General features: G+C 39.3%; 1 protein-coding gene across 2 annotated transcripts; it reads left to right on the top strand.

Moving 5' to 3' along the window:
• Window positions 1-6074: 6074 nt before the first annotated feature.
• Window positions 6075-21200, top strand: CA1H5orf46 (chromosome A1 C5orf46 homolog). 2 transcript variants are annotated; one of them, XR_002159335.3, is made up of 4 exons: window positions 6075-6184; window positions 11890-12068; window positions 16808-16865; window positions 20894-21200. XR_002159335.3 is itself a non-coding variant. In XM_019834037.3 (4 exons), exons 1-3 carry the CDS (start codon window positions 6115-6117, stop codon window positions 16854-16856), a joined length of 255 nt encoding a protein of 84 aa, XP_019689596.2. In that variant the 5' UTR covers window positions 6081-6114; the 3' UTR covers window positions 16857-16865; window positions 20894-21200. The 2 variants fall into 2 exon arrangements, 1 of the variants encoding a protein (XP_019689596.2); XM_019834037.3 differs by having other exon boundaries at window positions 6081-6184; window positions 11890-12025.
• Window positions 21201-25090: the final 3890 nt, after the last annotated feature.

Raw genomic sequence — 25090 nt, 5'->3', positions numbered from 1 at the left:
GCTCCAGGCTCTGAGCCATCAGCCCAGAGCCTGACGTGGGGCTCGAACTCAAGGACCGCGAGATCGTGACCTGGCTGAAGTCGGACGCTTAACCGACTGCGCCACCCAGGCGCCCCTATTTTTTACTTCTAATAACACTCAAGAGTCTGAAGGTTCATTCCTGGAAATATGTTATGCTCTTCAAGCCTCTTTGTTTTTGTAGATGTCGTGTTTCCTACCTGAAGCGTCTTCTCCACAACTTGCTTGCACAGTAAACACCCACAAACCTACTTTTCAGTGCCCCAAACAAATGATGCTTCCATGATTGCCTCCCAAGACAATGTTAAACACTACCTGATAGACTCCCATAGGAATCTGTTCATAGCTCCCACAGCATGTCTCATATTTAAATTGTAATCATTTGGTTACATATTTGCCTCCTCAACAAAGGTGAGGTCAGAGTCTGGTGCTTTGCATTTTCTTGTCCTTCGTGCCTAGCAGAGCACCTGGCAAATAGCACAAGCTCAATAAATGCCCATTGAATAAGAAACTAATAAGCTGACCAGTGGCATAAGGATCAACTAAGATACAAGCTTTGTGTAGAAAGGTGACAAAGACTATGGTGACTCCTCAGTACATGGACACCATGCACAAGGAAGCCCTTCCTGAAGCCACATGCATCCCTTCCAGGGTGGGTCTGAACCTTTACCTAGGGTGAACCAAAAACAAGAGAGGGGCAAATAATTTCCTCATGAAGAGCACAAGGGAAAAACATGTCCCGGATGTGACAGTAAAGAGAAACTGGGTCCTTCAAAAACTTCCAACTTCCATTTTCCATATGTGATTTTAACTTCTCATATACTACCTTTTAATAATTTATCTGACCCCTCCTCCCCATTCCTGTCCTTCACTCTCTGATCTGGGGTGAAATGCAAGAAAACACTCTTGAGGGCCTATCCAGGTAGGGTTATCAGATTCAGCAAATAAAAGTACAGGATGCCCAGTTAAATTTAAATTTCAACTGAGTAATAGATATTTTTTAGTATAAGTATGTCCCGTGAAATATGTGGGACATACTTATATGAAAAAAATTACTCACTGTTTATCTGAAATTCACATGTAATGGAACATCCTGTGTTTTATTCTATAGTCCTATCACCGGTTTACTTTCTGCCAACGATTAAGAAGGCACTCTATATCCTGCACCTTTGACACATCAAACTGAGCTACAACAAAGGTGAATAAGGTGGTTCAGATCTTCATTCAGAAATCAGTGGGAAATCTAGAGACTAATGGGAAAAACAAAGCAGAATCAGACAGATCTGTGAGCGAGCAGGCAAGTGCAAGCTTACTTGTTTGACCTAGGCTTTTTGCCAGTAGCAGCCCTGAGCACATTCCCATGCAACACAATGTAATAGTTAAGAATATAAACTTTGAGGGGCGCCTGGATGGCTCAGTCAGTTAAGTGTCCCACTTAGGCTCAGGTCGTGATGTCATGGTTCATGGGTTCGAGCCCCGCATCAGGTTCCATGCTGGTGGTATAGAGCCTGGTTAGGATTCTCATGGTCCCCCTTCTCTCTGCCCCTCCCCTGCTCATGCTTTCTCTGTCTCTCTCAAAATAAATAAACTTTTTAAAAAAAGAATACAAACTCTGAATTCACACATCCTTGAGTTCGATTCCTTGCTCTAGTTCATATATAATTTTGTAACCCTGGGCAAATTACTTAATTTCTCCAAGCTTGAATTCCCTTCTATAAATTAGGATAATAATAGCCGCCTCCCACATGCTTCACTGATATGTTGCATCTAAGGTGATACCTAACCAGAGAATCAACATTGGCCTATTATTATTAACCCTAATGCTGCTTGCATGGCTAACTGTCACTTACATCCTCTGGGACAACTCAAGGTAGAAGAGGATAGGACAAGACAGGAGAGAGGAGCATAGGATAGAACAGGATAGGATAGGACAGGATAGAATAATAGGATAGGAGAGGGTAGAACAGAAGGGAATGGAATAGAAGAGAATACAAGAGAATGATTAGTCTACCACTTATGTTTTACTTAGTATGTACAAGGCACTGTGCTAACTGTATGCATGTATTTTCTCCTGTGATCCTTGTAACACCCCTGAGAGATATCATTACTCCTATTTCATAGATACTGGATCCAAAGCATAAATAAATTAGGAAATATTTCTAAGGTGGTAAGTCACACAACTTGTAAGTGGCAAATCTGAAACTCAAACCCAGTTCTGTCTGATCCCAAAGCCCATGCTTAACCTGTAGTAACACATACATCAAAATCTTTCTGTGGGATTTCGACTCTACATTGCAATTCTTTTCTGCACTAAGAACTCTGATGACTTTCATTTATGCATGGAAATGTCCATAGGAATTAAAGAATTCCATATTCCTTTCATTCTCGTATCTTCTCAGCAAGGACCAGGGGAAGGTCCTTATCTTCCTCTTCCCAGCCCGGATAAAACCATCTTTCATAATCTCAGTTTCTCCTCTACCTAAAAGCAAATTCATTTGCTTATGCCAATGAAGGATAAGTCACAGCTTCTTAATTGCTATTAATATGGCACACAATAGGGGCACCTGGGAGCTCAGTTGGTTAAGCGTCTGACACTTGGTTGCAGCTTAGATCATGATCTCATAGCTTGTGGGTTCAAGCCCCACATTGGGCTCTGTGCTGACAGCACAGAGCCTGCTTGGGATTTTCTCTCTCTGTCTTCCCAGCTTATGTGTGTTCACTCTCTCTCTCTCTCAAAATAAATAGGCAAAATTAAAAAATATATATACATGGCACACATTGAAAGCTCCTTATTTACAATAGCCAGGACATAGAAACAACCTAACTGGCCATCAGAGGATGAATGGATAAAGAAGTTGTTTTGTACACACACATGTGTGCGCGCACACACACACACACACAAATATGCACACAGTGGAATATTATTCAGCCATAAAAAATAACAAGAAAATTCTACCATTTGTAACAACATGGATGGAATTTAAAGGCATTACGCTAAGTGAAGTAAGTCACACAAATTATTGTATGATCTCACTTATATGTGGAATTTAAAAAACAACACCAGCAAAAAAACCAAACTCAGAGGAAAAAGAGATCAGGCTTGTGGTTACCAGAGACAGAGGCTTGGGTGAGGGAAAATTGGAGGAAGGTGGTCAAAACATACAAACTCCCAGTTATACTAAGTACTAGGGACATAATGTACAACGTGACTATGACCAACACTACTATAACACATAGGAAAGTTAAGAGAATAAGTCCTATGAGTTATCACAAGGAGAATTTTTTTTTCCTTTTTTCTTTCTTTTCATTGTATCTATGAGAAGATGGATGTTGGCCAAACCTGTTGTGGAGATCATTTCACAATACATGTAAATCAAACCATCATGCTGTACATCTTAAACTTATATAGTGATGTATGTCAATTGTATCTTAATAAAACTGAGAAAACAAATAAAGTTTCTTTACGGCGTAGCAGGTATTTTATCTGTTATCTCCTATATCCTTAAATAGTGCAGACAAATAGGCACAAATTACAATATGTCCCAGTTTTACAGATGAGGAAACTGAGTGGCATCAATCATTTGCCAACATCACAGATATTAACTGATAAAATTATCACACAAGGCCAGGCTTCTTTTCTCAAAATTATTCTTTGATTCATTTCTTTTGTTGGGTATCTTCTACTTTAAGGTACTATTCTGGAAACCAGAGCTGTCTCAGTGAACAACATAGACCAGAATCCTTCCATCCTGGATTTTAACATCTCCTGGGAAGAGAGACATTAAATAATCAAACAAAAGAGTGAAATGCTAAGAAGGAGGAATACAGGGGCACCTGGGTGGCTCAGTCGGTTCAGCATCCTACTTTGGCTCAGGTCATGATCTCGAGGTCTGTGGGTTTGAGCCCCGTGTTGGGCTCTGTGCTAGCAGCTCGGAGCCTGGAGCCTGCTCTGGATTCTATGTCTCCTTCTCTCTCTGCCCCTCCTCTACTTGCACTCTCTCTCAAAAGTAAATAAACATTAAAAACTTTTTTTAAAAAAGAAGGAGGAATACAGAGTGTATAAAAGATTATGATAGAGGGATCTCAGATTAGAGAGTCACAGCTTTCCTCAAAAAAGAGGCATTTTAACTGAAATCTGAAGCTAAAAGGAATAAAGCAACAGAAGAGATAAAAAACACGGCAAACTGAGTATCAGACCCAGAAGGTATTTAGTCAGGATCACACAATGAGTCACTGACAGTCATAGAATCCAGCTATCCTGACCCTGAAAGTGGTGTTATTTCCTTGACACCAGACCACTAAAAGCTGAGTCAGGAACTTGTCTGCATGCCCATTTAGATGGTATCCTTCAAAAGCTCTCTCCCAGGCCTCTCTCCCAGGTTACAATATTCAGTCTTTGCTCGCGTGTACAGTGTTCTTATGGTGAATTAGAGTCCCCTGAGGGCTCAAAGCTTGTGCAAAGAAGTAGGCATTGTTAGCCTTTCCCATGTGAATACAATCACATAGCGGGGCCGATGGCCTGGCTAACAGAGGAAGCTTGAGTGTTATTTTCCCACTAATACTACAGGACAAGCACAATGCTCAATCTTAAGTAGTGACTCTGAAGGCATAAATCTAACTTTTGAAACCTTTCTACTACGGACTACTATCTCTAGATCACAACCCCTTGCATAGGAGAAACAGGATCAGAGTCTTTTTAAGAAGATAGGTTGCAGAGACCTGGAAAGGTCCAAGCAGAGCTGCCTGATGGCTTTTAAGAGCAATGTGTTGCCTTGCAGGAAGTACTAACCTGGGAGTCAGAGGGCTATGTCCTAGCCTTGGTTCTGTGACACCAGACAAGCCTCCGGTTTCCACACCTCAATTAATATGATAGGGCCCTCTGATACAGTGTATATGTTTTGGTCAATCTCTAAGTTTAGGAAGTTTATTTAGTTCCCAAACTAAGGCTTCATCCCAATTAACTAAATTTATCAGGATAAATTATCAGGATTAGCAGTTACCAGGATAACCAATGTCATATAGACTTGAACCAAATTTTACCCCATTGAGCGCTTGTATTCCATAGGGATAGTATTTTGCACCCGAAATCCATAGTAGCATCTCAATCCCAATATTCTTTTTCACTGAGTGCAAAAATTTATTTTTCTTTTCTTTTTTTAATGTTTGCTACATGCATTGAGTGACATGTATTCAATTCTGAAGAAGATAGTCTTGACCCTAAGGAACCTGCAGCGTATTGGTGGAGATGGTAAACACACACCAATCAGGCACAGAGCAGAGTGTCCACCTCTGCCGGGAAGAACCACAGCAAGCTTCCCAAGGACATGAAGTCAAAGCTGAGACCAATTAGAAAATCCATACTAAGCCCCTTGAAGATTCAGGAGTGAATAAAACACTCTGCCCTTTGATACATGGACCAAAGAAGAAGAGAACTCAAATACTTAGTTCTCAAACAACATGCCAGGGTTCTAGAAGGCAAACGATAGAGCAACTGTCTGGAGTGGGGTGGAATCATCATCATCAGGAAGGTTTCCCAGGGAAGGGGGCATGTAAACCTGAGCCAGAGGAATAAGTAGAAATGCTCTAAGGGAGATGATGGGGAGGATGTCCAGGGAAAACTAAAGAACATGAGGTAAAGACATGAGGGTGTGAATGGGCGTGCCCATGTGCGGACAAGCAATTAGTTCAGAGCATGGGAAAATAAGCAGAGTGCACAGGGAGGGGGTTAGGGGAGGAGGCACACCTCACCAATCTGATTTGTTGCTTCCTCCCTGGCCCTGCATTGTAACTCTGCCTGATAACTATCGAATCATCAATGCTGGCACTGGAAGTCTCTCTAAAAGAGTTACTCCAGTGCTGTTTATAAAATACACAGTAGAAAAATCAACAGGGGTTTTCTTCCCCTATATGAAAAACTTTGGTTTAAAAGACAGGGCAGGGTTCATCAGTAGAGATCCAACAGCAAGCTGCGCAGATATCTTGAGCAACAACCTAAATTCCATAGCAGGTGATGTCACCTATAAATGCCCTATAAATGGAGGAAGTCTTTGGGTGCATCTGAATGATTTATCTGCACAGATACCCAGTGCTACAAGCATGGCTGTCTCAGCACTACGGCTGACGATTGTCCTGGGACTACTGGTCTTAATCCTGACTTGCCAGGCAGGTAAGTGCTTCTGACCGCAGCTCATACCTTGTGCACTGTCAGCCAGGATTGCAGGGAGGTGGCAGCACTGCTCCAGAACGTAAAGGGGAGAGGGGGGAAGGGGACTTTGGGCAATGCAGAAAGAGCACTGGACTAGGAGACAAGAGGCAGATCTTCTAGATTCTATATTGTTTATTTCTGCTCTGATCTTTATCATTTCTCTTCTTCTGCTGGATTTAGGCTGTCTTTGCTGTTCTGCTTCTATTTCCTTTAGGTGTGCTGTTAGATTTTGTATTTGGGATTTTTCTTGTTTCTTGAGATAGGCCTGGATTGCAATGTATTTTCCTCTCAGGACTGCCTTCGCTGCGTCCCAAAGCTTTGGATTGTTGTGTTTTCATTTTCATTTGTTTCCATATATTTTTTAAATTCTTCTCTAATTGCCTGGTTGACCCATTCAGTCTTTAGTAGGGTGTTCTTTAACCTCCATGCTTTTGGAGGTTTTCCAGACTTTTTCCTGTGGTTGATTTCAAGCTTCATAGCATTGTGGTCTGAAAGTATGCATGGTATGATCTCAATTCTTGTATACTTATGAAGGGCTGTTTTGTGACCCAGTATGTGATCTATCTTGGAGAATGTTCCATGTGCACTCAAGAAGAAAGTATATTCTGTTGCTCTGGGATGCAGAGTTCTAAATATATCTGTCAAGTCCATCTGATCCAATGTCTCATTCAGGGCCCTTGTTTCTTTATTGACCGTGTGTCTAGATGATCTATCCATTTCTGTAAGTGGAGTGTTAAAGTCCCCCAAGAGGCAGATCTTCTAACAAAAAGAAAGGATTTTTATTCAAATGTGCTTCAATTACAGCCTCTACCCTCAGTGAATGAATGAAGTTTGGAATGACCTTTTTTCTTATGTAGTCATGTGATACCGCGACACTATCATATTATACATTTCTTGACAGCCAGGAGGGGAATTTATTTTTTGATGATTCTAACTAATAATGTTTGGAGGGAAAAAAAAATGTATACTCTGGAGTAAGACTCCTAGGCCTGGTTCTACCATTAATCAGAAATCTAACTTCAGGCATGTTAGTTAACCTGTCTGGGCCTCACACGTTGAAGGGAATATCAATAGTTAAATTTCTCATAAAGTTATCATGAAAATTAGAGACAAAAACTGTAAAAACATCTGGTCCCTAATAAGCACCCAATAAATATTAACTGCTATTGTTATCACATATTATCTCATTTGATTCTCATAATAATCCTCTTAAGTAAAAATGCCAAGTTTTATCATGCTCCTTTGGCAGGCTGACAGACAAAACTTGCAGAAGGAAAGTCACTTGGGCATAGACACAGGTAGACGTGGCATGCCTGGGTCTGAAATCCCCAGTCCCTCCATTCTGTCCGTTATGATTAAGTGCCTACATCTTATTTAAAGATTTATTTTTTTAATATTTATTTATTTATTTTGAGAGAGAGAGCAACATCAGGGAAGGGGCAGAGAGAGAGGGAGAGAGAGAATCCCAAACAGGCTCAGCACTGTCAACACAGAGCCTGACGTGGGCTTGATCTCAAACAGTGAGATCATGACCTGAGCCAAGGTCAAGACTCAGATGCTTAACAGGATTGAGCCACCCACATGCCCCATGCTTACTTCTGTTATGCCCGTTCCAAGGATATAGGGGACCACAAGGCAGCTTGCAAAATTCTCATTACTTTTGGCCTGCAGAATATGGTGAGCTCTTGACTGGTCTCAATTCAGAAGGATAGGTCAGAAAACAAAGCCAGTGCAAATATTTAGTAACAGAGCCTTTTGCTTTTCTAAATATAACTTGGCAGAACTCAACACCCTCAGCCACCCACAGTCCACCAGCACAATATACAGACACACACTCTAATGAAATTATCACAGGGGCACCTGGGTGGGTCAGCTGGTTAAGCGTCCAACTTTGGCTCAGGTCACGATCGATCTCATGGTTCATGAGTTCAAGCCCCGCGTTGGGCTTCTGTGCTGACAGCTCAGAGCCTGGAGCCAGCTTCAGATTCTGTGTTTCCTTCTCTCTCTGCCCCTTCCCCACTTGTACTCTGTCTCTGTCTCTCTCTCTCTCCTCTCTCAGTCAAAAATAAATAAAACATTAACAAAAATTAAGAAAAAAAGATTTATAACAGAATTACCAAAGAGGTGGCCTCAGACACTACCGGGTCCATCAACTCCTTAAGTAATCAACACAGCACAGTGAAAGGTGAGATTTATAGCCTAAGGACCAGTCCCCAGCTGTCTCTCATAAACCCTAAAACTGGTTCAATCAGTTCACTGCTTTGAACCTCAGTTTCTTCATCTGTAAAATGGGACAATAATCAACTTCACCTGGTCAAATGAATTTGCCTTTATAATCACTTTGTAAACAATAAATACTATACAAATATCAGCAGCACTGTATTTTTTTCAGAACTTTATAATTACATTGACTGAAAAACTCAACCAAGGAGTTAATGTAAATAAAGGCCAGTCCATATTATATTTGAAAAGAAAAAATACTCTGCTATTAGCTTTAATAGTTTGTTTACAGTATTTCAAATTTGATTTTTATTGTTTCTTTTTCTGTTTTTCAACATTTTCAAATTTCTTAATATTTTAACCACTTTTTAAAATTTTCATAATCTCCTAAAGCACTACAGGAAAAAGCTAATATTAATCATTTTGTTGCTACTATTATTATTATTAACATTATAGTTCATAATATATGTACCCATTATTATATATTATATATAATTTATTATATATATGCACCCATTATATTATATATAATATATATTCATGATAATACAGCAAGCATTTATTGTGGACTTACCTTGGGCCTGGTACTGTGATAAGTAGTGTATGTATGTGTATATATATATGTGTGTATATATATATGTGTACATATATATATACACATTTCATAGATATTTTACATGTGAAAGATATATAAAATATCTTTCAATCTTGACAATAACACAATGAATAAATTGAGAGACAAAGTATTTAAGAATTGTGTGCAAGGTTCCATGGTGGATTTTTTTTTGTTGAAGACAAGAATCAAACTCAAGTATATAGGACTCCAAAACATATGGTCCATCATACTCTAAAACCTCCTAATATAGATGTGGTTCAAGGACTGGAGCCTATGATCCAAACTTCACACATATTCCAAACTAGGGCTCTTTGCATATTGACAGGCTAGCATTTGTGTCGTATTAAAATAAAAAGTCAATAAAATTAACTTAGTATGCAAGTAACCATATAGCAACACGGGAAAAAGGAACTCACTTTTCATGCAAGGAATTGCTGTTTTGTACCTGGTAAATGTCTTCAGGGGAAACTGCTTGAAGATAGTATTATATCATGTAGATAATGTGCTCTGTGTAGTTAAAACAATTTAGGTTCAAACCCTGGCTCAACCATATTCTAGATGTATGATTTTAGGTGAGTCATTTAATTTCTCTGAGCACCTGTTTTCTCTTCTATAAAACTGTTAATACCTTCACTGAACTAAATAAAGATTAAGGCACATCATGAAAACACAATCCCAGTACCTGCTCAGTTGGCATTATCTTTCCTTCTTCCAGTGATGAGAACAGAGAGCAATTCTGGTCACTGAGGTGGCCCTGCACTTTATGTAAGGATCATGTCTAGTATGTTCATTCATATCTCAACTCTTAGCATATGCTATGTACCTAATAGTAAGCTGAAAAAAAAATACTTCATGAAAACATTAAAGCTGAATGAATAAGTAATTGGTATACTGATTTTGGTTATAGGTCCCAGTCTGGTGCTCCTATCAAATCTTTTCTTGTGGCATAGTAAACAACAAATGTTTGCAAAATCCAAAGCCACATGTTTTGACTAAGAGTTTCTATTTTAGGATACAATACAGATGCAAGCCTTCTAACATAATTTTTGACAGCCTCCACACTAAAAGCTAGTTATGTCTCCTTCATTCAGAGTCGGCAAACAGTGCCTAGATGTTGGAACTCTTTGAATCAAAACTTGTGGTGGGGTTACCATGTGAAATACAGGACACCCAGTCTAATCTGAATTTCAGATAAACAATGAATAATCTTCTAATGTTTACTTATTTTTGAGAGAGAGAGAGAGAGAGAGAGAGAGAGAGAGAGAGAGAGAGAGAGAGTGAGCAGGGGAGGGGCAGAGAGAGATAAAGAGACACGGAATGTGAAGCAGGCTTCAGGCTCCAAGCTGTCAGCACAGAGCCCAATGAGGGACTCAAACTCACAAACCGCAGAGATCATGACCTGAAGTCGAACGCTTAACCCACTGAGCCACCCAGATGCCCCACAATTTTAGTTTAAATATGACCTAAATATTGCATGGTCATTCTTATACCAAAATTTAAAAAAATTGTTGTGTATCTGACATTTAATTGGGTATCCTGTATTTTTATTTACTGAATCTGGCGACACTATGTGTGAGGCTACACTAAAACTAAAAGACAAAAATCCCACTTTATCCTGGCACCAGCGTCCAGAGGGGAGTCCACTTGAAGCTACTAACTGCCACTCTTCCATTACTTTTAATCTCCTGAACCAGTGAGAACACTAAGCAAAGCCAAAACGCCCCAAAGGAACTTGCATGTCACCAACCTCACTCCCTGGACCCTTGGTCCTCCTTGCAAAAGGCACTTGATTAAAAGTGAAGGATAAGAAACCTGAATTTATAGTTCCATCTTCTCTTGCTATTTGCGAGGTCTCTTGCAAGTCACTTAATCCTTTCAGTTTCTTAGTCCAGTGAACTAAGAACTGCGTCCCTCGTAAGACTGGTCAAGGGTAAAATCACACAGCATTTACAAAGTCATTATTTACAGAACTATAAAATGATGTACAAATGATAGAATTTCTCCTTGTCATCATCCTTATTATTCTACTTTCAATCTTACACTTGTGGTTAGATCGTAGCTTTGCTGTCAAAGGCTATTCAGCTCATTTTTGTTGTTGATAACTTGTATTTTATAAGTAATCTCTGTGGTAGAAAAATTAGACAATATAAAGAAACAAAGATATTTCTATCGTTAATAAGGTGGGGGGGGGCATTATGCAGTTCTGCACAGAGTGCTTACAAATCCAGATTTTAGTACTAGTCAGACATGGGATTGAATTCTGTTTTGGCTGCTGACTAACTCTGTGACTTTGAACCAGCTCGTAAACCTCTCTCAACTTCCACTTCTTGAACTTAAACTTGAGATAAGAGTTTTGCCTACCTCACAGGGCTGCTGTGAGAATAAAATGATGTAACAACATATTAGCTTGTCTGACATAGGTATATGCTCAACAAATGCTACCCATTATTATGCCATCATTATTCTCATTACCGCTTGCCGGGATTGCATGGAGAAAAGTACATTAAAATGGGCATTCTGTATTTCAATGCTGGAACTGGCTGCTTAACTGTGGACAAGTTACTTAACTTCCATGAGCTTCAATTTTCTCAACCAGGAAGGAAATCAACGTCTACCTAAGTATCGACACCTGTTGTTTTTAGGAACAACTGAGATGATGCATGTGATGACTTTGGCCAGGCAGGCATTAAATGTTCAACAAATATAACTGTACGAGGCTGTATAATTAATGAAAGGGGGTAAAAAGCGGTCTAAGGGTTCCCTTCAAAGAAAAGAGGCTTCCCTTTCTTGTTGCAGAAAATCACTTCTGAGATTCTGTTTTGTTTTTCAGATGACAAACCAGATGACAAGCCAGATGACTCAGACAAAAAAACAGAGCCAGATTTTCCAAAATTCCTAAACCTCTTGGGCACAGAGATCATTGAGAATGCAGTGGAGTTCATCCTCCGCTCCATGACGAGGAGCACGTAAGCACTGTGACAAACCTTGCTTTTGTCCAGTTTGCTGTTGGTAATGACTGCATTGCATTAAAATGAATGAGAAACAAAACTGTGGTGCATGACAATGTATTATTTGAGTTGAAAAGTATTGCCCTATCTTGAGATATATTTGCATCTGAATAAATTTCCCTGAACTCTTTTGGAGTGTACGCATTTCCAACAAGTGCTTCTGTAAAATATTTTTAATCTCGAGACCAAGTAGGAAGGAGGAAGTGCACTGGACCAGGGAACAGAAAGCCAGGTTCTGGTCTTGACACATGTGCTACTTGGCTGGATGACCTTGAGCAAGGCCCTCCCTCGCTGAGTGCCTCAGTTTCCTCATCTGTAAAGTTAAAGGAATAAAGGACCCACCCAGGGCAGGCACTGTAATTCTTTGGTGAAGGTGGTGGGTAGTGATGTGTTCATTAGTGATACATGTGGTGAGTCCCGCCTTTATTTTCTAGTTTGAGAAACTCAAGAGGGTTAGAGAGACTAGCTGATCTCTCCTCAGAGACAATCTGGAGAACCTCTCATACGAGTGTTGATCATGAGGGATTGCCATGGTGGCAGCGCATACAGCCCAGAATCTTCCCAATGTTCTCCACCTGCTTCCGAGCCCCTGCACACAACTCCTAACACATCTTACTCCAGTCTACACAGGCTCTGATTTTCACATCTACTTCACCCTGTTCTTATTTGCCCCACAGTAATCTCCCCACTTTCAGCTCTCTGGGATCCAGTTTGTTCTGAATTGCCAGGTGCTTTCAATCTCCACCTCATGGAGTCTCTGCCTCTAATTCTCCCCTTCCTAGATCCCTAAGCAGAGTTTGACAATGTGTGGTCTATACTCTCCTGGAGAATTTATACAAAATGAGTTTTCCTTCATCCCATCTTGTGTCTTCCTAGGACAAAGCTAAGGGTACACTTGAGAACAAGCTTTCTGGTAATTCTGATATCCCATCAATTTTGAAATGCTCTGGACTACAATGCTGGCCCTTGATGGTCTGCATACCCGTTAAATTTTTATTCACATTTTGTGTAAGTGTGCATCTTTGCATTTTTCTAAGGAAAATGCTTCTGACTTTTATTAGATTCTCAAAGGGGTCTATGACCAATAACAGATTAAGAATCACTTCTCTTTAGAAATCATCAGGGGCCATGTTGTAATCTGTGATCTGCTTAGACCAATATATTATCATGTGGATGGGCAGGATTCTGCATACCATCCTTATGCACAAATTATTGAAACTCACAGATATTTATTTTTGCATTGTTATTTTTCTATTGTGGTTGCTTTTGCAACTGCTGAGTTACAATGACTGTTAATGTAAACAAGAAGAAACTGACAAGCAAGCAGGAGCAACGCCCACTATGTACAAAGTACATATTACACTCCAGCTGAATTCCTATTGTTGTAAATCAAAACAACAGCAAGCAAGGAGTTGAAACAATATTTCTTTTTATTCCTTCCCTGGGGAATTCCCCAGACATGAAAAAATACTGCTTTTATTCTTCTCTGTTAACCCTGGAAGCTCACTGTTGGAAATACTGGAGAACTGCTTGCTGTCAGCTCAGGGTTCAGGAACAGCAACTCCACTTCAACCATCTTCTCCGTTCCTCGTTGTTTTCTATGCAAATGATGTTTTTCCTGTTTCTGGAACTTAAAACCATCTCAGGCTCTCTGACCTTGCTTTTGTTTCTGCCTAAAAGGCTCTTCCCTTCTCTTGTAGCTAGTGCTTGTCCTGCAGCTCATCTAAAAGTCACCTCCTCAGAGGGGCGCCTGGGTGGCTCTGTTGGTTGAGTGTCCGACTCTTGATTTTGGCTCAGGTCGTGATCTCGGGCTCCGTGCTGGCAGCATGGAGACTGCTTGGGATTCTTTCCCTCTCTCTCTGCCCCTGCCCTGCTGGCGTTCTCTCTCTTTCTCTCTCTCTCAAAATTTATAAACTTAAGAAGTCACCTCCTCAGAAAACAATTCTATAATCACTCTTATTAACACTATCTTCTTTTATTCCCTAGTTTTCTATTACTTTATCTTGTGCAATTATAGTGCAATTATAACATATATCACCACCTTTATTTTCAACCATGTGGCTATATGAAAATAGGGACCAGATCTAACTAGCTTCTGGCTCTAACACAGTACCTTATAGGTTAAGTGAGGCACTTAGTGAATAATTGTTGAATTGATTAATTAAGGAAAGGTATCTTCAAGATCAGATATAAAACCTATTACTGCAATTTGACTGAGAAATCCTGGGGGATCTTTGTTGAAAGACATAGCAGTCCTTGCTCAGGGGAAAAATCTAGCTGTCCTTTGTCCAAGGGAAGACCATAGATAGGATGGGGATGGGGAGTGGGAGGAGATCATCAAGAAGTATTTCTAAGCACTTAGTATACACAAAGTAGGGGCAGAAATTTGAAGGAAAAAACTCAAATGTAAATCCCTTCTCAAAGATTTGCAGTCCTTATGGTATGATGACCCAGCAAAAGCAGTAATGACTAATATGCTAAATAAGATAAATGTCAGCAAAACATCACAGGCAATTTCTACAGAAAGGAGCTGTGGTTGATACCAGGATGCTTAGGGGTATGTTTATAGCAAAGATGAGATGCAATCTGGGTCTTAAAAGACTCAGTGAGATTTGAGTAGAAAGACAGAATGACAGGAATGCGGTACTTGATAAATATGAGAATTGTCTTTATATACTCCATATCTTGATGCCTAAGTAGTGTGTCAGGCACGTAAAAATACTAGATATGTGTTTTCAGGACAGTGAATACAATAGCTCACCTTCTCCACTCTGGATTACTTTAGAGCCATGTGAACTGGATTCTGGTCACCATTGTTCTGAAAAATATACATATTCTTAATTCTTCTGACCCCCCCCCCCCAAAGGCTCCAATTGTTGTGAATTTCCCCTCACCTGCTGGGTTTCCATGACATGGCATTTTCCTGTTTCTCTCTCTGCCTCTAGCCACTCTTTCTCATTCTTTTTATAGGGCTTTTCTTTATGTATCTTCCCCTTAAATATTTCTCTTCAAAGCTCCAAATGTAACCTGCATGGGTTTTCACATGGGTAGTATTGGGATCCAATGACTTCCAAAATCAGATGTCTATTGCCTTCTTTTTTCTGAGCTACAGACTGAAATGATTAATTGCTTGCTACAACTGCTCCCCAAACCCATCACCCCACAAACTTGCTCCTCCTCACATGTTCCTTATCTCCTCACATGTCACATCCCCACCCACCTGGAATCCAGAAACCTCAGGGTCCTTGTGGATCTTTCTTGCTTGTCACCACCTTCATCACATTGCTGAATATTCTACTTCTAAATTTTTCTCCTGTATCATTCCTTTTCTTCAACTCCACTGACTAGTTGGCCTGGTGGAGTCCTTCATCACCTCTTTACTGAGTTCTTTTTATTAGATTTATGGTGAGTTCCACCGTTTCTGTCTGTCCTCACTGCAAACCATCCTCTACTTATTACCAGAGTTATACAGTAAAAACACAAATTAGGTTCCATCACCGTCATTCTTGAAACCTTTTTTCTTGAATTTCCACAGCCTACAAAATCAGAACAAATGCATTCAACTGGTGTTAAATGTTCTTCCCTGAAGCCAATCAATTGCATATTTCACTCCTGAAGTCAAATACCCGATGCCCCTAATGACAAATGATTTGTTTCAGAACCGGTCATGTATGTATAAACCCCTAACATGTTTGCACATGGCTCTTCCGTCTGCCAACAAGGTCTGGTCCCCAACTCCAACTCCATTCTGTTTACCTAGAAAGTCTAATCATTTTCTAAAGTCCAATTCAAAGACAAGCTCTATGAAGACATCAGAGACCCCTACGATTACAACATGCAGGTATTCATACTTTGGATTTCATTATGCTTTGTAGGAACTTTCACACCAATTTTCTTTCCCTCTAGTTGTTTTAAATTACTTGTATCTGATTGTGTCTATTTTTTTCCACTAGACTGTAAACTCCTCACAGGCCACATTTTAATCATCTTTATCTTTTCAGTACAATGGTTCTTTAAAAAAAATTTTTTTTTCAACGTTTATTTTATTTTTGGGACAGAGAGAGACAGAGCATGAACGGGGGAGGGGCAGAGAGAGAGGGAGACACAGAATCCGAAACAGGCTCCAGGCTCTGAGCCATCAGCCCAGAACCTGACGCGGGGCTCGAACTCACGGACCGCGAGATCGTGACCTGGCTGAAGTCGGACGCTTAACTGCGCCACCCAGGCGCCCCTAATGGTTCTAATACTAACCTCAGATCCTGGAGATCCCAGTTTTAGACTTTGCTTTGCCATTTATCAGCCATGTGTCTGGGAGAGGTTGTTTAATCTCTTTGAGCTTTAGAAGTTTTTTCATACACCATATGAGATAAAAATTAATTTATCCATTTATTTAATATTTAATTCCAACATCTATTCATTTATACTATATGCCAGGAACTGTTCTAGTTACTAGGGATATATTACTAAACAAATACACCAAAATATCTGTCTTATACAATTTATATGTGAACAGACACCCATGAATAGGTTTGTTGGCAAACTGAAAGAGATAATCATGCATAAATAGCTTGCAAACTACAAATGTTATGGAAGTCTTAAATCTTATTTTATTTATGACATAGGAAGATCTGCAGAAAAAAATAGTGGCTCAAACATTATAAGACATTCTAGTGATCATTCTAATTTTCTTGCTTAATCTCAATCATAATCCACTTTTTTCTCTTTCTTTTATTTTTCAAGAGGATTTATGGAATTTGATGATAAACAAGGAGAACATTCAGCAAAGTGACTTCCCCAGGTGATTCTTAACTTACAATTTACAACTAAAATAATAGAATATTTAACAAAGAAAAAGGATCTGTCTTATTTTATTCAATTGATTTGGGCACCCCCATGCCTACTTATAAGCAGAAAAAGTGGGGTTTTTTTGGTTTGTTTTCGCTTTCATTTTTCAATTTTTTAAAAATGTTTATGTACTTATTTTGAGAGAGAGATCACAGAGAGCAAGAGCATATGCAGGGAAGGGGCAGAGAGAGAGGGAGAGAGGGAATCCTAAGCTGACAGCACAGAGCCCGATGTGGGGCTCCATCCCATGAATCGTGAGATCATGACCTGAGCCGAAATCAAGAGTTGGACGCTTAACCGACATCATTATTGGTTGGACTGTTCCCTCCATTCAGACAATCTTAATCACAAACACGTACATTATTATCAGGATACTGAGGTTTGTCATTGAATCCCAAGAGCTCCCAAAGGACTAGAGCTACATGTGTTGGACTTCTAGACCTGTACTGTCCAATAGGTGGACAGGCGCCCCTGCAGCAGTTTCTTAAAATTAATTTTAAATATAAGTATTTTTTATCACCATAAAGTCACTGACCTAATAAGATTATCTTAAGAGAGGAGGCCCAACTATGGGAAGAAACAAGAAAGCACTGGGAGTTAGGAGACCTGGTCCTGCTACAATGCTATCAGTAACTTGCCTTGCGCACATAGCACCTATGACGTGAGGGGAGTGTGTGCACTAAAATAGAAGGGCCCATGTAATCGTGCAATTAGTTACTCATGAGAAGAGTGAGCTCTGCTGAACCTCATTCCAGGAGAAAAGACTAACAAGCTCTCTAGTCCCATATAGTTGTATTTAGAGTAGTCCCCCCTTATCTGTGAGGGATACATTCCAAGATGCCAGGGGACACCTGACACCGTAGACAGTACGAATCCCATATATATGTTTTCTCCTCTACATACTTACCTATAATAAAGTTTAATTTACATATTAGGCGCAGTAAGAGATTAACAACAGTAACTAATAATAAAATAGAAGAATTATAATATGCCACAAGAAAAGTTATGTAAATGTGGTTTCTCTCTCTCTCTCTCTCAGAAAATCTTATTGTACTGTACTCCCCCTTCCTCATCTTTTGATGATGTGAGATGATGAAATGGCTACATGATGAGATGAAGTGAGGTGAATGACACAGGCACTGTGATACAGTGTTAGGTTTCTGTTGATGATCTGACATTATATCAGAAAGAGGATCTGCTTCCAGACCTCTGTTGACTGTGGGTAACTGGAACTACGGAAAGCAAAACCACAAAAAGGGGGAACTACAAACAGTATAGTCTGAGCGCTCAGAAACACCTGCTTTCTCCTTATTCTATTCTTTCCTGAAAAGACAGAAATATCAAAACAGAAATGATATAGCTGGGAAGGTAACTATTATATCAGCAGCTAGCATGAACTGAGTACTTACTCTGTATTAAGCATTAAGCAGAGTGTTATGTATGTAGTACCTAATTTAATTCAAACACCACTATGACATGGTATTCTTCCTCTTCTTTAATTTTGTAAGTAAAGAATGTGACCAAGTCACTAACATGGCCATGTTAGTAAGGGAAGAGGGAAAGATGTGAACGTAGGCAGCCTTATTCTGGGGTGTGCCTTCTGTTACTAAGCAGTTGTGCTAGTGGAGAGCAGAGACCATTGTAGGAGGAGGCACTTGAAAACACTATGTGATCTTACACAGGCCTTCAAGTTTCCCATAGAAATAAAACACTACACCTTTGGTTAACTGAGTTACCTTACATGCATCTCCAGGAAGCATGGCCTTTCTCAACTTCTATTTCGTATCTTGTCTAGGAATCCTCCTTTTCCCTACTGTCTTCATTTCCTAACCTAGGTCTTAGGAATGTAAGCTCAGCAACCTACTATCAGATTACTCAGGGACTTAGTCCACTCTTTTCCATGAGCTTCTAAGGACAGAAGTCAGTCCTGGGCATTAGAATCAAAACAAGCCCAACCCAGACACATCTGATTCTCACGCCAAAGCCAGCTACGTTTCTAAAAACATTCACTTATGTTTGCATGTTTCTGTTTCCATCATCTCAGGGAATAGCCTACCTCTTGTTGCAGGTGTCCTGACCCTTAGCTGATTAATTCAGGCTGCTGGGATGCACCTCTACCCATTGGTACCCACACCCTTAATCTTTAGAGTGCTACCCTAGCAGTTCAGTGTATAAGCCAGTCCAACAGACAAGGCAATATGAAGGGTTAGAAAGAGCAGAAGACACAGAGAAAAAGTAAGTTCAAATTCTAACTTGGCTACTTACTGGTTGTCTATTGGCCTCCTTGAGTTTCACTTTACTCCTTATGAAAATGTTAAAAATCTTGGGAACTTAATTGTTCCAGATCTTAATGCCAGATTTATTTTTAACTGTGTATAAAAAAAACTTTGAGTAGATTCATGAAGCAATTATAGATGCTCTAATGGGCTGGGAGGAATGGCTCAATTTAGGGATATTAAAAAACTGGGCTAGAAAGAAGGAAGCCTCTAAGGCAAAGATTACATTTTGAATGGTTTGGTCAGGAGTGTCTCTTTAAACAATAGTGACTGTGCATTTAATAAGTAGCTTTAAAAGTTGCACATGTATGATAATTGCCACATCTAATCAAAATCAAGTCACCACTTTAGAATTAAGTGACTCACAGCAATGCCCCAGTATACAAAATGTGGCCAAAGTTCTACATATTCCCTAAATTAAGATAGATAAATAGATACATAGATATCCTATCTTCCTTCTACAACATATGCCCCTTTCTTACATATTTTATTCTTTTAGTGCTTATTTAATCGGTACCTACTATTCTGCCAGTACTATCAAGATAAATAATGATGTCCAGCCATTGAGAAGTCGATAGTCTGTACTATCAGGTGGGACAGTGTACCCCAGGACTGTGGAGGGAAACGATACAGATAGGTATAAAAGTGCCTTGGACATGCCTTGGAGGAAGGAGATAAGGAGAAACACCTGGAAAAAGGAGTGGGCATTAAAAGATCTTTACCAAGAAGGTGAACTTCTGCACACATTCTCAGATGATGAACAAAGTGGGGCAAGGTCTCAAAAGCAAATCATCCAATAGACTGGACACTTAACTAATCTGAGACCCTCCCAACCTCTGCTCAATCACATTGGTAAAACTTCTTTATCTTAATAGACTTAAAATCATATTTCCTGTTGTCCAGCATCACTTGAAATGAATCATAGGGATTCAAGTCCCCTAGTGTCTTAAGTCACTAGACACCTTAAGGTATAAATTACCTTTCTTATTAAAAAAAAAATCTGAGGAACCTCACTAGGCTATTATCAAAAGAAGTAAAAATTAGGAAAGTACTTTCTGAATCTTAATTTCTAATTACATGTTTTCAATTAAGAAAAAATATACTATGGACCTGGTAGATCACATGTTTAGACTTGCTGAGTCAGAACTTCCAAGGGAAGGACCTGGGAATAAATACACTGGGCGTGTGTGGGGGCAGGGGGAGGGGGGCACTAAATACATTTAATGCTCATGCAGCTGATGAGCAAAACTGCAGTTGGGCATGACTTTACTTAATATCCACTCCATGACGTCTTATGGGAAAAGCTTCCTGCAGAATTTAGAGGAAAAAAAAAAAATTGTCCTCCCTAAAAACTGCTTCTTTTCTAAGATTTTTGTCGCATGGTCTATTTCTTTCATTTTCTTTTCACGTCTATCCAGAAACTCAAAGTGAAACTGATGACTCATTTCATCTCTGAGTTTAACCTGTGAGCATTCTCCCTTCATCCTTGTTGCTCATCCTTACCACATATATCTTGTATTTTCATTTTTGTTGTTGTTGCTTATTTCCTCAAATATGTATTATAGTTGATTTCATTATAAATCATCTCCCATTTTAAAGTGTGGAGGCATGCAAATGTTAAAGATTAGAAACTCTGTATTTTTCTTAAATCTTAAACCCTCTATAGCTGGTAATTGTTTCCCTCTATCTGGCTTGTATTTCTAAGGACACACCCAACATGGTTCCAGAATAACCCAAGGGCAGCAAATCCTGCTTTTCCAGTTCTGCTTCACGAGTCCGAGGCCCCAAAGCAGCTCCAAGCAAGTTCTCAGGATTCAGGACCTGGCTCAACCAAACACAGCTTATTCTGAACATCCTGATTTTGCCTTCTTGCCTCTAGAAGTCAGAGGACTGTGTCCTCTTAGGGGTCACATACCCTATTTAAATGAGATTTTTGTTGTTGGTGGCAGTAACTGTCCTGAGCATCCTTAAAGTTTTTAATGATGCAAAAAATATAAAATATATAAAAGTGATTATTGGCCAGAATAATCAAAGAATGGTTCAAAATAAGAAAGTCAAAGCCCAGATAAAGTAACAAGTCCAAAGTCACACAATCAGTAAATGACAAAAAAGGAATTTGAAACGGACTCCAAAGAACAAACTCTAACTCCTAAAAACATATGAAGTTCCAGAGTTAAAAGCTTCATCTATCCTTTTGCAAAGTCTTTCAAATACATCTGAGCCTATTCTCCTGGGCTAGGTAAACTAAAAACCAACATTTTTTTTAATTAACTAGATTATTACTGTTCCAGATAGTCTTTATAATTCTCAAAGAATAGTATAGAGTGTCAGGGATGGAAGAGTCCTCGAATAGTCTAGTGCAGCTCTTATATTTTGCTCACCACCTCATCACACAGAGGCAGGTCCCCAGTAGCCATTGCTGTCACTCTTGCCCACTAGGTCATAGAGAATCGAATGCCTGTAAAACTTGACCCAGTGGAGCCAGAAAGATTCTCCCAGAATTATTGATGTGGACAGTTAAGACCAGACTGAAATCATGGAGCTGATGATAATTACAGATCTAGAATACAGGATCTCTGTACTACTGCTAATGAGTTCTCACAAGCTGTCCTGAGATTGGCCCTTCCAAAGCACTCCGGCTCTGAAAGTGACTCCAGTGTTTCAATAAATCTTTTGTTTGTCTTGTTTCCTATTTTAATAGCCAGAATATGTTTGCATGCAACACAAAGAGCCTTTAATAATATAGGTAACTAAACAAAGAGTGAACACCTACAAAATACTGAAAATACACTCTCGGCAATAAATTCAGACAAGCCACCTTCTGCATTTTCCAGAGACTGTGCCAATTTCTTCTTTTTTTCCAGCTTTACTGATATATAACTGACATATAACATAGTGTAAGTGTAAGGTACAAACGTGATGATTTGATACACATATATATTGCTAAATTATTATAAGCATAACCTTAGTTAACACATCTATCACTTACATAGTTATCATTTTTTTTTGGAGTGAAAATGTTTAAGATCTACTCTCTTAGCAACATGTAAGTACATGATACAGTATTGTTAACTACAGTCACTATGCTGTACATCATATCCCCAGAATTTATTGTTCTTATAACTCGAAGTGTGTACCCTTTGACAACCTTCACCTATTTCTCCCACCACCTCCCTACTCTTGGCAACCACCAATCTACGCTCTATTTCTATGAGTTCCATTTTTTTTTTAAGATTCCACATGTAAATGAGATCATACAGTATTTGTCTTTCTCTGCCTGACTTATTTCACTTAGCATAATGCTCTCAAGATTCATCCATATAGTTGCAAGTGGTAGGATTTTCTTTCTTTTAGGCTGAATAATATTCCACTGTGTGTGTATGTCTGTGTGTTACATTTCTTTATCCACTAAACCATCAAGACACTTAAATTGTTTTTATATCCAAGCTATTGTAAATAATGGCTGCAGTAAACATGGGAGTACCTATATTTCTTCAAGATAATGATTTCATTTCCTTTGGATATATACTCAAAAGTGAGATTGCCAGATGGTAGTTCTTTCTGTAATTTTTTAAGGAACCTCCACAGTGGCTTTACCAGTTTACATTCCCACCAGCAGTGAACAAGGGTTCCCTTTTCTCCACATCCTTGCCAGTCCTTGTTATCTCTTATCTTTTGATAATAGCCATTCTAACAGGTGTGAGGTAATATTGTGATTTTGATTTGCATTTCCTTGATAAATAGTGATGTTGAGTACCTTTTCATATACCTGTTGGACATTTATGTATCTTCTTTAGAAAAATGTCTATTCAGGTCCTTTGCCCACTTTTGAATCAAATTACTTGTTTCATTTTTGCTATTGAGCTGTAGGAGTTCCTTATGTATTTTGGATATCAACCCCTTATCAGATACAGAATTTGCAAATGTTTTCTCCCATTTCACAATTTGCCTTTTTATTTTATTGATCATTTGGAGACTGTTAACTTCAAGTATTATATCCTCTTAAGCTAAATTACCCAAGATTTCTATTATAGTCATCATCTGACATGCAGACTGCTTTTCCACAACAAATGTGACCCAGAAATCCCTTTTCAGATTCTGGGTACTTACTTTGTGCCTCGGAAATATATTTCTTGTAGCTACAATAATCAGTTTACTGCCTTTTTTTTTTTTTGAGAGGCATGTCCTATCAGAGTTTCTTTGTCTTTATATTCACTCATTTGGTATACAATTTGAAATCACTCTTTCATACTGGTAAAGAACAAAACAAAAACGAAACAGATGCCAAATCAGTCTCAGATTGGATGCACTGCTGAAAAATACTTGTCCCAGATCTCCAGCAAAACACAGAGATTTTGAAAATTTCTCTATTTGCTTTACAATGTATGCTTGCTCCTTCTACCTTGTTACCTTCTCTTCCTACCCTCCAATAAGACCCCTCTCTGTAGCCAGCAAGCACCCTGTTTTTGAGGATCAAGAATCTCTTGCATCTGTATAATATTTTTCCTTTATGTTCTCTTCATATATTTTTCTCACTGGGAACTCATATGCACAATACAATTGAAGTAAGATGGTCAGGCATTATTTCCTTCATATGACAGGTGAGGAAACTGAGGCTGGGGGAGGTTAGCTGACATTACGCCTCAGATAGGATTGCTGGTAAAGGATGAGTGGAAACTCCAGCCAGGTTTGGCTAACCTGCAACACAGTGCTCCCTGTGACACCCTGATGGCACAATCCACAGTATCACTAACTCGATCCTCAATTCCGGGTTCCTACCATGACATCACTGCTTGAGGGAATTTACACCTTGCACTGTACAGAAGCGCTAAGCAGAAAAAGTACTTCTATTAAAATATAACTTGAATCGTATAAATTCCTTCTACTTTCTGACTTTCCATCTCATTCTGAGCAAAAGCAATATTTTTAAATTTCCTGACAATGGTGCATCAGTTCTCACCGGAGCCACCTACTTCTCACCTCTTCTCCTACTACTCATCCCACCACTCCACCCACTTGGGATCCTTCCCTTCCTTAAACACTACAGGCATATACTTTCTGCACAACCTTGCAATTACTCTTCCTTCTGCCTAAAGTACCCTTCCCAAGACAGCCACATGGCATGCCCATGCACTTCTTGAAGTTTTTTTTCTCAGAGATCACCTTCCCAGTGAGACCTTTTTGAGCACTTGACTTAAAATCAACTTTAAAAGTCACCCTTTGACCCACCATTTCTTATCAGCTTTGGCTGCTACATTTTTCTTCTCCACCTCACTCTCTTTTAACAGTGTTAAAACACTTTTCTATGTTTTGTTATTTTTTCTCTCTAGCCCCAATAGAGTGTAAGCTCTGTAAGGCAGGAATTTTGCCTCTTTTGTTCAATGTTCCTGACACAATAGTGAGCAATTAGAACAGTGGCAGATAGAAGCTGATCAATAAATATTTGCTGAGTTCCGTATTAAGTAAAAAAAAAAAACAAAACAAAAAAAAAAAACTGAGAAAAGAGAACATCTACCTAAGAACAAGAAAAAAAGGATGCAAAATTGAGTGTCTCATGGTTTTGGATTTCAAGTAGCTCACAATCTTGATATAGAAGATACAAGCACATAATTAACAAACTACATTCAGCATGGCATGATATAAAGGAGGCACAGACATGGCAGCATGAGAACCAGGACAAAGAGCCATTATTGCTCCCTTGAGAGATGTGGCAAGACTTTTCAGAGGTAGCGATATCTGAGCTATATCTTGATAGATGAGGAAGGATTTGGACACATGGAGAAAGAGGAGGAAGGGCAGAGTGGACACTTTAAGTCAAAGCTCAGACTGTAATAATGCCTGTCATTCAAGGATGGCCCCTCAAAAGCTACCTAACATGGCAAAGAGACAGATATCATTGGGA

The sequence above is a fragment of the Felis catus genome, chromosome A1, assembly GCF_018350175.1.
Source record: "Felis catus isolate Fca126 chromosome A1, F.catus_Fca126_mat1.0, whole genome shotgun sequence".
Taxonomy (NCBI): Eukaryota; Metazoa; Chordata; class Mammalia; order Carnivora; family Felidae; genus Felis; species Felis catus.
Note: the sequence above shows the minus strand (reverse complement) of the source record. Positions and strands in the feature narration are given on the sequence as shown.

Bases quoted from the DNA above. Each gene is read 5' to 3' on its own strand.
- CA1H5orf46 (XM_019834037.3), top strand. From the start codon at position 6,115: ATGGCTGTCTCAGCACTACGGCTGACGATTGTCCTGGGACTACTGGTC. The intron at 6,185-11,889 runs GTAAGTGCTTCT...TTTGTTTTTCAG, and splicing joins AATCCTGACTTGCCAGGCAG to ATGACAAACCAGATGACAAG. The intron at 12,026-16,807 runs GTAAGCACTGTG...TTATTTTTCAAG, and splicing joins CGCTCCATGACGAGGAGCAC to AGGATTTATGGAATTTGATG.